Consider the following 13139-nt stretch of genomic DNA (forward strand, 5'->3'; position numbering starts at 1 on the left):
TCATGGTATTCTGGCTTCATAATGAGGAAGTACTTGCTGGCATTTGGGTGGTACCCTATTTATGGACCATGTGATGTTACCAGGTCCCACCACTTTTTCATGACCTCCACTTTTCCTGATCCTGTAAGGTCATCAGCCTGATGCCTCCCTCTACACTTGCAGGGGAGTATTTATCCTTCAGTTGCTGTAAGGTCTCTCTGTTTATTGACAGGAAACCACGAGAAGATTCCTCTGTGAGAGATCTTACCGTCGAAGACACTTTTCCTACTCGCATCTTGTTAACAAACTTTCTGGTAGCATCCTCAGTGACTTGCTTTCCGTTTTCTGTATATCTCCTGCAGTGTTCTTGCCGAGCATAGGAGATCATCAACAGCCCCGTTCTACCACATTGTGTCTTTTCTTTATTGCTGCCTCATTTTTCTCGCACTTACTCCTTGCGTGTGTTCTCCAACAGAACAGATGAGGTATTATTGCCACGATAAGCAGAGCTATTGGGGCCAGGGAGCTGTCGTTACTATTATTATGTATGAGGTGAGTCATCTCCCGGATCATTTTTTTTGGTGGCCCTACATTTAGGTGGTTCAAAAGGGTTAGTTGAGGACCACCTGACAACTCATGAATAGGCTTCTTTGACCTAGATCTCTGCCTCTTCCCCGACAAGCCTTTCCAATGTGTTGACTGTGTGTCAATCACCTCATGTGCAATATTTTCCGACTGAGTGGGGTCATTGCTATCGTCAAGGATGTCGTCCTCAGGTGACGGATCCCTGCTCAATGGATTTTGACGGCTTGTCCCTTTCCTACAACCCACACAACGTCGGTTCCTTCTCACACAAATATAGTTTGTGCATTTCTGGTTCGGGCATGCAGATACACTCACAGTTGCCTGTCATGGTGTTAATTAAGCGGGGAAGGGAGAGGAGTGGAGAAGGTGGATTGTTGCGGTTTCGGCCGGGAGGGGTGGGTGGCCGACGAGCAGGGCGGGGCAGAGCGGGGCGAGGCGGGGCGGGGCGGGGCGGGGCGTTGCGTGGCGGTTAACACACTTGACCGGCTTGAATTACAAGCCACCTGCTAGACATAAGAATATAAGAATGGAGGAAACTGCAGCGGGCTTGTTGGCACATACTGGGCAGTCCCGTTTGCACCCAACCCCTATTGCTCATATAAGCATCCAACCTATGTTTGAAGCTATCCAGCGTATTCGAGTTAATGATGATATTTGGTAACTTGTTCCATTCATCCACTACTCTGTTTCCAAACCAGTGTTTACTTATTTCGCCCCTAACTCTAAATTTGTCTAATTTAAAACCATTGTTACGAGTTCGCTCCTGGTTGGATAGTTTGAGTACCTTTGTAATGTCCCCTTTGTTTAGCCCTGGCTTCCATTTATACACCTCTATCAGGTCGCCCCTCGCTCTACGTCTCTCGAGGGAGTGCAAATTAAGATGCTTTAACCTGTCTCTATACTCAAGTTTCCTAATGCCCGGGATTAGTCTTGTCATTCTCCTCTGAATTCTTTCCAAGGATTCTATATCCATTCTGTAATACGGTGACCAGAACTGAACTGCGTAATCGAGGTAAGATCTCACAAGCGCAAGATATAATCGTAAGATGACCTCGCTAGTCATGTAACTAACACTCCTTTGTATGAACCCAAGTACTTTATTAGCCTTGTTACGAGCAAAAACACATTGTTTACTTGGCTTAAGGTTCCTACTTATCATTACTCCTAAATCTCTCTCTCGCAGTCGGATTTCTCAATGGCATCGTTGTTCATCTGGTAACTGGTTTCCCTGTTTACATCTCCTGTACTCAGTACTTTACATTTGTCCACGTTGAATTTCATCTGCCATTTTTCAGACCATTCGAAAAATTTGTTTAGATCTTCCTGTAGTTTTGCGGAGTCCTCGTCAGATTTAATAACACGTCCTATTTTAGTGTCATCAGCAAATTTTCTTATGTTGCTGTCTATGCCGATATCTATGGCGTTTATGTATATAATAAATAATAATGGTCCAAGTACTGAGCCTTGGGGAACTCCACTAGTGACGTTGCTCCAATGGGATTTAGTGCCGTTAATTGCTCACTCGCTGTTTCCTGTCCTGTAACCACGCCCTAATCCATTTAAGGATATTATCTTTGATGCCATGTGCTTCTACCTTTCTAATTAGTCTTTCGTGAGGGACTCTGTCGAAGGCTTTGGTAAAGTCGATGATGGGTTCTCCAATAATCATCACCAATATCCACTCAGGAGGTTCACAAGTGGATGATACAATGATCATTTCACGCACCACACATTCACAGTGATTCAGGTTGGCTGTCCCGATTAAGATCCTGATTTTTTAGGAAAAACCCGAAGCTTCCCCCCACACGCCCGCCACGGTCAATACTGCAATTACTACTATACTACGACTACTACTACTACTAATAATAATAATATTAGTAATAATAATAATAATAATAATATTTCTATTAACACTAATACTACTACTACTACTACTATTACTTTTATTAATACCCTGTAATAATAATAATAATAATAATTACATTTTTACTACTACTACTAATACTACTATTACTACTACTATTTCAACGACTTCTGTCCTGTTTTTTCCATTTCCATCTCGTCTTCCTGTTCTTCGTTAAATTTCTTCCATTATCCCTACCTTCATAACCCTTCCCCTCCTATTCTTCTTCTTCTTACGCCTTCTCCTTTTCGTGCTCTCCTTCTTGCCGTTCTCCTAATCTTCTATACATCACGATTCACATAGATTTAGATTGCTCCCGAGGGGGCTAGTTTATTGGGCACCCCCTACATCCTGTGCAAGGTGCACATAAAGAAGACAGTCACCTCAATACTCAGGCCTCGGGGTCATGGGGTCAGTCACGTTGTGTTGCCGCGACACTCAGCAACACATCCGGATGACCTGTGGATTATTTTCTCTCGGATTTATCGTTTCCTCTCTCACGAACGGTAAATAAATTCCGAATTACAAGAAAGAAGTCGAGTTTTTACTTCTTTGGACGCAGGCTATAGTAAAAATGATACAATAAAAAAGAAATAATGATTGAAAACGATTTTTTCTTTATTTTAAGTGTGTACATAGGCCTAAAATTTTTGCTTATCCGAGGTCTTTATGTCTAATATAAAAAAATATAATACTTTGAATATTCAGAAACACTTATAGCAGATGTCACAAGATGTTAATAATCCCAATCAGATTCTCCCGAGTCTCGTTTAAGGAGAAGACGAAGACTAGAACAGTTTTGTATGGTTCATCTCGTCCTCTTGCTCCCCGTAAACGCTCATCAGTCACAATCACAGTGGAAGGATGTGATGATTATTCTTTGGCTATGCCCTCTGTATATCTGTTACCACGTTCATACAGTAAGAATGTAAAAAAAAACAGGGAGACAGAGACATAAAGAGAGAGAAATGTAGAAGAAGAGAAAGAGAGAAAACTGAGAGAAATGTAGAAGAAGAGAAAGAGAGAAAACTGAGAGAAGAAACATAAAGATAGAAGTACATAAAGAAAGAGAGAAAGAAAAATAGAGCAAAAATTCTTAGAGAATGAAAGAAAGAGTGAGAGAAAGGGAAACGGGGAGAAAGAGAGAGAGAATGCGCATACAGTATATAAAATAATATTTACACATATCCTCTCCAAGGTAATTTAGGACTGTGTTTTAGCAGTCAGTGTAAGCAACATATTAGTACGTATTTTTTATACTGTATCAACACTGACTTTTGCAATACTCTACAATCCTTATTAATTAAAATATCTAAAAAAAAAATGTCCTTGCTACCTAAAATATTTGTTGCCTAAGATTTCATTTCTACCTAATATGTCCGTTACCTAATATGTTCCATGTTATCTAAAATATCCTCATTACCTAACACTTCCATGTGACCTAAAATATCATTATTACCTGAAATGTCATGGTTACTTAATACTGTGAACTTATAAACTAAAATGTTTGTTTCTTAAAATAATGATGGCATTTACCTGACCGTTCATGTTATTATTGTTCTAGTTATGTGCGTGCGTGCGAGTGTGTGTGTGTGTGTGTGTGTGTGTGTGTGTGTGTGTGTGTTTTACATGGGTGAGTGCGTTTGCTAGCTCATAGATGTGAACATGTGTATTTGTTGTATACATAGTGTATATATGTGTATGTTATATGGATGACTCTGTCTATGTATACGTGAATATGAATGTTTATCCTCGTGCATATGTATGTCGAGTATTCATGGACTGTATGTGTGTATATGTATTTATAAAGTACGTCGATATGCATGAATGTACGTACAGGAATGTGTATCCCCCCCCCACCCCCCTCCCCACCTCATCTCGATTCTTGTCACGTGTGCACCTCAGCTATAATTATCTGGTCTTGGTAAAAGTTAAGCTGACAGAGCATATTTGGTGTTATCCAATAAGTTAATCATGATCTTTAAACCACAAATGTTCTCCTTCCTGTACCACACAGTAATCTAAAACATTATTAGATGTTTATAACCAGAACTGAGTCCAACGATATCATAACTTTTTTTACAGATGACGACCTTGGACGTGCGATGTAATTAAAAACAATAAAGACAAGGGTATACTACTCTGTATTCCATATAATAATAATAATAATAATAATAATAATAATAATAATAATAATAATAATAATAATAATAATAATAATAATAATAATAATAATAATAATAATAATAATAATAATAATAACAACTGCTGGTGTTTTATTAATCAAAAGTGTCAGATTTTCTCAAGGATTCACGAGTACTTAATCAATTTACTAAAATAACATAAGTTTTCTCACTATTCCTGAGCGTGAATTATTAAGTTTACATGAAACAATTTCCCTCAATATTTACTATATATATATACTGTTGTTCTGTGTCTTCATATATGTCATTATGTGGTTATATGTATGTTATTATGTGGTGTTATATACTGTTTATAGTGACTAGCATGAGTCGTCACTAGGATTAATTTGCGGTTTTTAGTTTCCAAATTTAACAAACCGCATCAAGAATACGACCTTCATCCAGTTAGTGCCTACGTCATTCTGTGTTCATGTTCCCACTTTGTAACACGGTCTCTCTCTCTCTCTCTCTCTCTCTCTCTCTCTCTCTCTCTCTCTCTCTCTCTCTCTCTCTCTCTCTCTTCCGTTACTATACCTCTGTCATCCTCTTCACCTCTCCCTCCCTCTCATTTTGGTTCTTCCATCACCGAGTCCTTCGCCTCTCTCCTTACCTATCCTTTTCCAGTCCTTACTACCCCTCTCTCTCTCTCTCTCTCTCTCTCTCTCTCTCTCTCTCTCTCTCTGAATCTCTCTCCCTCTTTCCCTCCCTCCCACATACCTTCACACACACACATCTACTTCAACCTTGTCCTCGATGGTAACGTGTATTTCGTCTGGTTGTTCAAGTATCACTCGTAAACACACTTCTGTCATCGTTTTCCTCTGAGGGTGTGTTTGTCTGTTCTGTTTAGCCCCAGCACAAGTGTTGTCATTCCTTCAGCCGTGAAGAAAATTATCATGTCTGTCTGTTTGTTTTCTCCTCTTTCTCATTCCCTTTATTTTGTGGTGTTGTTAGTGTGCTTTTTGTCGTAGTTATTATTAATATTATTAATATTGTTATTATTATTATTATTATTATTATTATTATTATTATTATTATTATTATTATTATTATTATTATTATTATTATTATTATTATTATTATTATTATTGTTACTATTATAATTATTATTATTATTGTTATTAATATTATTATTTCCTGGATTACTTATTCATTAAGATAAGGTTACTACTGGCCATTTAAAATACTCTGTTAAACGGATTGGATAATTTGATGAGTAGCAACCCTTGTTCATTACACCTGATCAAACACCTCCTTTAACTTAAACCTAACCTAACTTAATCTAACCTAACCTAATCTAACTTATTCTAAGCAAGTGAGATTTAGGTTACAGTAACAGCGACACGACGGCATCTGATTGGTTAATTCCTTGACCAAACAAAGCCCTGAAAAATATCATGCTGGCGCAGCCATCATTTTCATTCTAATCAATATAATTTGCTTATTAGATTGTCTTATTTATATAAATTTTATGGATTGGTAATTAAATAATTTGTTTACAGTGCTAAAGAAGGATTATTAATATAATTACCAGGATTTTTAGTTGTTTATACGTATGTACAGTCGGGGTCAAAAGTCTTGAACACTTGACAGTATCTGGCATGTAAGTACCTGAAGATCTTAGGTATTAGGAGAGTTTTATCCCATTTTGTGGTTCATTCATAATATGTGATGACAAGTAGTGTTATTAGTATATCCCAATCATATAACTCAGAAGTAGATGCCAGATATTGCTAAGTGATCAAGACTTTTGACCCCGACTGTACTTACGTCAGTTTGTGAGAGTCTACAGTATGTGTAACAGTAATATGTACATTGATTACACATTTATCTTATGGATGTTAGAATAGTTTATCATTCATGATTCCTTTGATTATTTTACAATCCCCAGATGATTAGCCTCCCAGCTTATTTATTCAGGTTCACCACTCTTATGCCAAAGCTAACCTAACCCAATCTCATCTCACCTAACTTAACCTAACGCTAACCTAATGCTCAAGTAACCTAATCTAACGCTAATCTAAGTCAATCCTAACCTAACATCAGAGTACCGTTCTCATATCTGAGGGTTGGCCACCACAGTCCTCCACTCTAAACGTTCTCGGGCTGTTTTTACCAATCCTCTAAGGTTTTGTATCTACCCCAGTCTCTGCCTTCCCCTGGCCTTCCTACCCTCAACTTTGTCCATTAATATTTCGCTTATTATCCCCTCATTCCTAATTATATGATCAAAGTATCTCATTTTTCATGTTCATATTTCTCTTGCAGTTTTTGCTAACCTTACTACTTCTTCATTTGTTTGCCTTTCGGTGTATCTTCTTAACATTCGCCCATAACACTACAGTCCAAAGGTCTTCAACTCTCTGGTGTCTACTGAAAGTTTCCACACTTCCTACTCATATATCAGTCCTTGCCATATTAACCCTTTCAACAGAATTTTTTTCACAAATTGAAGTTATTGTCCCTTTTCATTAAGATTTTTAGATTATTTAATGCTGTTTTTGCTTGACCTATTCTTGTTCTGATTTCTTCCACACGTCTACCATCACAGCTAATGTTACTTCCTAAATACACAAAATTTTCCACTTGTTTAAGTTCCCTGTTGCCAATCATAATTTTTATTTTGGAATTAATTTCCAAATTACTTTCGTCTCTACAGCATTAACCTTAAACCATATGTTTCAACTTTTTCCACTAATTTGTTAACGAGTTTTTGTAAGGCATCTTCAGTATCCGTGATAAGAACAGTACCATCTGCATAGCGTATAATATTTGAATATTACTTTACCATTATCTTTTAGTCCTTCATTATCACTTATAACTTCTCTCATTAAGAACTCTGAATATATATTATACAATGGAGATACAACACAGCCTTACCTTGCTCTCTGTCTTACTGTGAACCGATTGTAAGTTCATTATTTACTAACTATGCAGCTTCCTGCTGCCAGTAAATATTATTTAAAATTCTGATATCTCTTTCATTAATGCCTAACACACTGTGATCAAACCTAAAAAACATAATTTAACATAAACCCCCAGGAAACAATATGGTGTTCAAACATCAGATCAAATAAGCTGTGGTGACATATATAATCAGGTGGTCCTCATTTCCACTTTCTGACGGCCAAAAACCCTTTCTATCTCTTCCTAATAAGCTTTATCAAAGCAGTCACTCACTAGTCTATAACAGTACAGTATATGAAATATCGTCATCCTCCCATGCTCTCTGTTTCTCAACTCGCTACCCGTTTTCTGTAAAGCCGATCCTGTTTGCTGTTTCATCGTTTCGCCTCAAGTCACGTTTCGTGTTCAGTAATTTCACTAATCTTGGTGATTTTTTTTAAATGATGTAATTTTCTGCGGATAGATTGACATATACAGTATATATATATATATATATATATATATATATATATATATATATATATATATATATATATATATATATATATATATATATATATATATATATATATATATATATATATATATATGCTGATAACCACAAGGAAAGAAGAAAACACGAAGTTCCCAAGCGCTTTCGTGTAATTCACATCTTCAGGGGTGAGTACAGACTAGTCTGTACTCACCCCTGAAATGTGAATTACACTAAAGCGCTTGGGAAATCAGCATATACCTAGATGCACCTACAGTGATTTACTTGCATATATATATATATATATATATATATATATATATATATATATATATATATATATATATATATATATATATATATATAAAAATCACACGGGAAAATGGAAACAACGGAGTACCTTAGCTTTCGTCTTTATTCAAGACATCTTCAGAGGCAACCATTTTCCCGTGTGATTTTATCAAGATTTATCTTATCCACGTTTTCATTGTGGATTTACATGAAATATATATATATATATATATATATATATATATATATATATATATATATATATATATATATATATATATATATATATAGAGAGAGAGAGAGAGAGAGAGAGATAAGTGGAGCAAAACGTGTCAAGGGGAGATGAAAATAACGTTGTTGCAAGATATTATTGACCCCACATTATGGCATTAGTATGGAGGATGGACCCGACTTGCAAGAAAGAGGAGGAGGAGGAGGAGGAGGAGGAGAGTATTAGAAGAGATAGATATGACGTATGTGAGAGAAATACGCTGGGTAAATAAAGAATAAGACAATGATGAGGACAGGTGAAATTGATTGAAGAGTTGGGCAGGTGCAACATATGGACGTAAAATATTGATAAAAAGAATGAAAGCTCAAGGAGATGGAAGGAAGGAATGATGAAGATGGAAGAAAGGAATGAAGAAGATGGAAGGAAGGTAGGATGGAAGGAAGGCATGAAGGAAATGGAAGGAAAGCATGAAGGAGATTGGAGGCAGACATGAAGGAGATAGAAGGAAGATATGAAGTAGTTGGAAGGAAGGTGTGAAGGAGATGGAAGGAAGGCATGAAGGAGATGGAAGGAAGGCATGAAGGAGATGGAAGGAAGGCGTGAAGGAGATGGAAGGAAGGCGTGAAGGAGATGGAAGGAAGACGTGAAGGAGATGGAAGGAAAGGCATGAAGGAGATGGAAGGAAGGCGTGAAGGAGATGGAAGGAAGGTGAAGGAGATGAAGGAGATGGAAGGAAGGCATGAAGGAGATGGAAGGAAGGCGTGAAGGAGATGGGGAAGGCATGAAGGAGATGGAAGGAAGGCATGAAGGAAGGCGTGAAGATGGAAGGAAGACATGAAGTAGTTGGAAGGAAGGTGTGAAGGAGATGGAAGGAAGGCATGAAGGAGATGGAAGGAAGGCATGAAGGAGATGGAAGGAAGGCATGAAGGAGATGGAAGGAAGGCGTGAAGGAGATGGAAGGAAGACATGAAGTAGTTGGAAGGAAGGTGTGAAGGAGATGGAAGGAAGGCATGAAGGAGATGGAAGGAAGGCATGAAGGAGATGGAAGGAAGGCATGAAGGAGATTGAAGGAAGGCGTGAAGGAGATGGAAGGAAGACATGAAGGATGGAAGGAAGGTGAAGGAGATGGAAGGAAGGATGCATGAAGGAGATGGAAGGAAGGCATGAAGGAGATGGAAGGAAGGCGTGAAGGAGATGGAAGGAAGGCGCGAAGGAGATGGAAGGAAGACATGAAGTAGTTGGAAGGAAGGTGTGAAGGAGATTGAAGGCAGACATGAAGGAGATGGAAGGAAGGCATGAAGGAGATGGAAGGAAGGCGTGAAGGAGATGGAAGGAAGGCGTGAAGGAGATGGAAGGAAGGCGTGAAGGAGGTGGAAGGAAGACATGAAAGAATACACTAAAAATCCAGGAAACAACAATGTGGAGGAAATATTTCGCGAAGGACGTGTGTGATGCTGTAACCCATATGAGGCAACAGGGGCAGGTAAGCCAAGTAGATTCGGGGCCTTGTTGTGGAAAGTTGTGTACCATAACAAAACAAATATGTTACAACTGTAGGATTAAGTGAAAGAGAAGAGGTGAAGGGAGAATTGTGTGTGTGTGTGTGTGTGTGTGTGTGTGTGTGTGTGTGTGTGTGTGTGTGTGTGTGTGTGTGTGTGTACTCTTGATTCCAGCCACACTGTGTTATACTGTGCAGTTATCTGAAGGAGCGAAGAAATGACATCAGTTATTTTTACTGTTGTCATATTGTTATTGTTATTATTAGTATTATTATTATTATTATTGTTATTATTATTATTATTATTATTATTGTTGTTGTTTTTGTTGTTGTTTTTGTTGTTGTTAATGTTATTGTTATTATCATTAGTTGCTGTAAAAAGTAGTAGTAGTAGTAGTAGTAGTAGTGGTAGTCACAGGTATTGACTATGAGGCAACAGTCACTGAATGCCGCATAGATTTGCGGTTCAATCATGGAGGTAGAATAAGGGAATGAAGTTGTCGGGGGTGAAGCCAGCCAGCCACGCTGCCGCCATACTGTGGTTGGAGAAGAGCCCGCTGCCCGCATCCACACCTCACCAATCAACGACGTGCGTAGTGCTAGTCTACATGAATTATTGTCCTACTGTTCATTCATAAATACATTTGCTTATGTGTAAACAAGTGAGAAAGTTCATTAACACAGCCGTGACCTAGACTCTTTTGCCAACCACAATATGGCCACTGGCAGCTCAGAGTGCCTCACTTTTCTGAGCGGATGCCGCCTCCACCCTTATTTTACCCCCACGGGCTCAACTAACTCAACACAGCTAGGGTAGCTACTTATGTATTAGGATATTTAATTTTAAGGTAATAAAATGGCGGCGAAGGTGTGGCTAGTGGGGGAGGCTGGAGGCCACGTTTAAAAAAAAATATTAGTAGTAGTATTAGTAGTTGTAGTAGTAGTAGTAGTATTTCTATCATTATATTTATTGTTCTTACCAAGAGGTTGTAATTCCCAGAGCTTAGGTGTGGTCAGTTAGGTCCCCACACATTCACACAGACTTACCACCACTCAACTCCCTTTACAATTCGATTTAAGTGACGAAACAACTGTGGCCTAGTTGGTTTACAGTATATAAGGGCAGTGTGCCTTACCTCTACCATCAATCACTACAGCGACCTGCAACACTAACATGGCTCCCAAGGTACTGTGAGCTGTCTGCTGTTTGGTAACTGAGTAGACATAGGTTCCTCATAGTTCTTTCTCTTGCTAAGGTTTTCCTCCTAGCTTGAGGTGTTAAAACGTATTCAGGTGGCATATTTTTATTATTAAATGATAATAGACTCTTACTGATTCATTCTTTATGTTTTATTTTGTATTGGATATATTAGAAGTATTAAACTGAGTAAATTAAGCTACAAAATAACAGAAGGCTGATAATCTGGACTCCGGGAGCTAACTGAAGTGTGTCTATTATATCACAGTGTTGTGTTCCCTGCAGTGGAAGTATTAGACTTAGATTTGCTTTCTGAGATGCGAGACAACGTTTACTTGGAAATAATCATATTCGTTTAGACTCGTATCACCAGTTCCAAGTGTTAGTAAGCGAGCGCCATGGTATTAGGTGTTGGTTGTCCGGTAGATACCAATTACAGGATATTTTCAACACAACTTACTGAGTAAAATTTACATTGTGGTGGGGAACTTAATGCTGAAATCAGTATTCATATTTTTCTACCGTGAATACAGTACTACGTAAATATGATAAAAATACGCAGAGCCAAGGAATTAAATTTGTCTGTATTTTATTAGTTATAATTACATGTTAGAAATACCTGACGTGATAAGTGAGTCAATAAGCGATATGGTGTTCAATATGAATATATGAATAAATATTAAAACATAAAGTTTGTCTGTTATGAATACGCATGTAAGAAGAACACTAACACTGATCCCTATCGTGAACTTTGCCATGACAGATCTTCCTCCTGGCTGCCCTTGTGGCCTCTACCCTCGCTAGACCTCAACCCCAGGCCTATAGTCACCCAGCCCCCGTCCCAGCCCTCGCCCATGGCCCTAGCTACAGCCGCCCAGCTCCAGCACCTGTGGTTAGTTTGTATACACATTAATTGTCTCTTGGAAATTGAATGTTTAAGATTTTACCAATATGGATGTTAAGACAAGACACCATGTTAAGGATTTATCATCGTGTGTCGCTCTTCAGGGTCCTGCTCAGTACGACTTCAACTACGTCGTGAGGGACAACGTCGGTAATGACTTCGGTCACCAGGAAGCTCGTGACGGCTACAACACCCAGGGTTCCTACTCCGTGCTGCTGCCCGACGGTCGCCTACAGAAGGTGACTTATTACGTTGATGGTGACTCTGGTTACGTGGCTGAGGTGACCTACGAGGGTGAGGCCAAATACCCCGCCTACCATCCTGCCCCAGCACCTTCCTACCGGCCCGCCCCGACACCCTCCTACACGCCAGCACCTAGCTATGGCTAATGTCGTTAATGGATATGAATAGGTTTTAGGTAGAAATTAACTTACCGCTAATAAAAGCATTAGGCATCATTTATAGCAGCTATTAATAAAAGAACATCACAAGATAAAACAGATACTTTACTATGACCTTCCTCCTTCACCCCACCTTGAGTGTCGGGCACCACAAGAACATGATCAGCTGATGTAAACACGTCTGTCTGAGGTTATTGAACTGTACACAAAAACTTAACCAGACAATGAAGACAACGCCAACAAGGTAGTGACAACAGGTCTTCTCTCTCTCACCAAACAGAGAAAACCTGAAAATTAATTTCTAAAGACCATGGCTATGTAGCCTGCTGTTACACCCTAATAAATACGCTTTGAATAAATGTCTTAAAATCTGTCACATGATGGACAATAATTCTCAAATCCATCACCATTATTATAAGATTTCTGGCATTATATATGGCCAACCTACCGTCTCTCTGTGACAATAATCTCACACTTATAAAAAAAAATATGACAGTTATCTTTAAATAGTGAGTGATTAAAGTATATCTTCTTTATCAACATACGAAAAAAATAAATAACTGAAGATTGTAAAAATAAAGATCGC

General features: G+C 38.4%; 1 protein-coding gene across 1 annotated transcript; it reads left to right on the plus strand.

The window, feature by feature from the left end:
* The first annotated feature begins 11182 nt into the window (after positions 1-11182).
* On the plus strand, positions 11183-12650 carry LOC121877812 (cuticle protein 7-like). The gene is made up of 3 exons (XM_042383688.1): positions 11183-11236; positions 12012-12140; positions 12257-12650. The coding sequence occupies exons 1-3, from the start codon at positions 11225-11227 to the stop codon at positions 12539-12541; spliced, it is 426 nt and encodes a 141-aa protein (XP_042239622.1). The 5' UTR covers positions 11183-11224; the 3' UTR covers positions 12542-12650.
* Positions 12651-13139: the final 489 nt, after the last annotated feature.

The sequence above is a fragment of the Homarus americanus genome, unplaced genomic scaffold, assembly GCF_018991925.1.
Source record: "Homarus americanus isolate GMGI-L3 unplaced genomic scaffold, GMGI_Hamer_2.0 scaffold24523, whole genome shotgun sequence".
Lineage (NCBI taxonomy): Eukaryota > Metazoa > Arthropoda > Malacostraca > Decapoda > Nephropidae > Homarus > Homarus americanus.

Coding starts and splice junctions, on each gene's coding strand:
- LOC121877812 (XM_042383688.1), top strand. Junction 12,141..12,256: donor GCCCAGCTCCAGCACCTGTG/GTTAGTTTGTAT, acceptor GTCGCTCTTCAG/GGTCCTGCTCAGTACGACTT.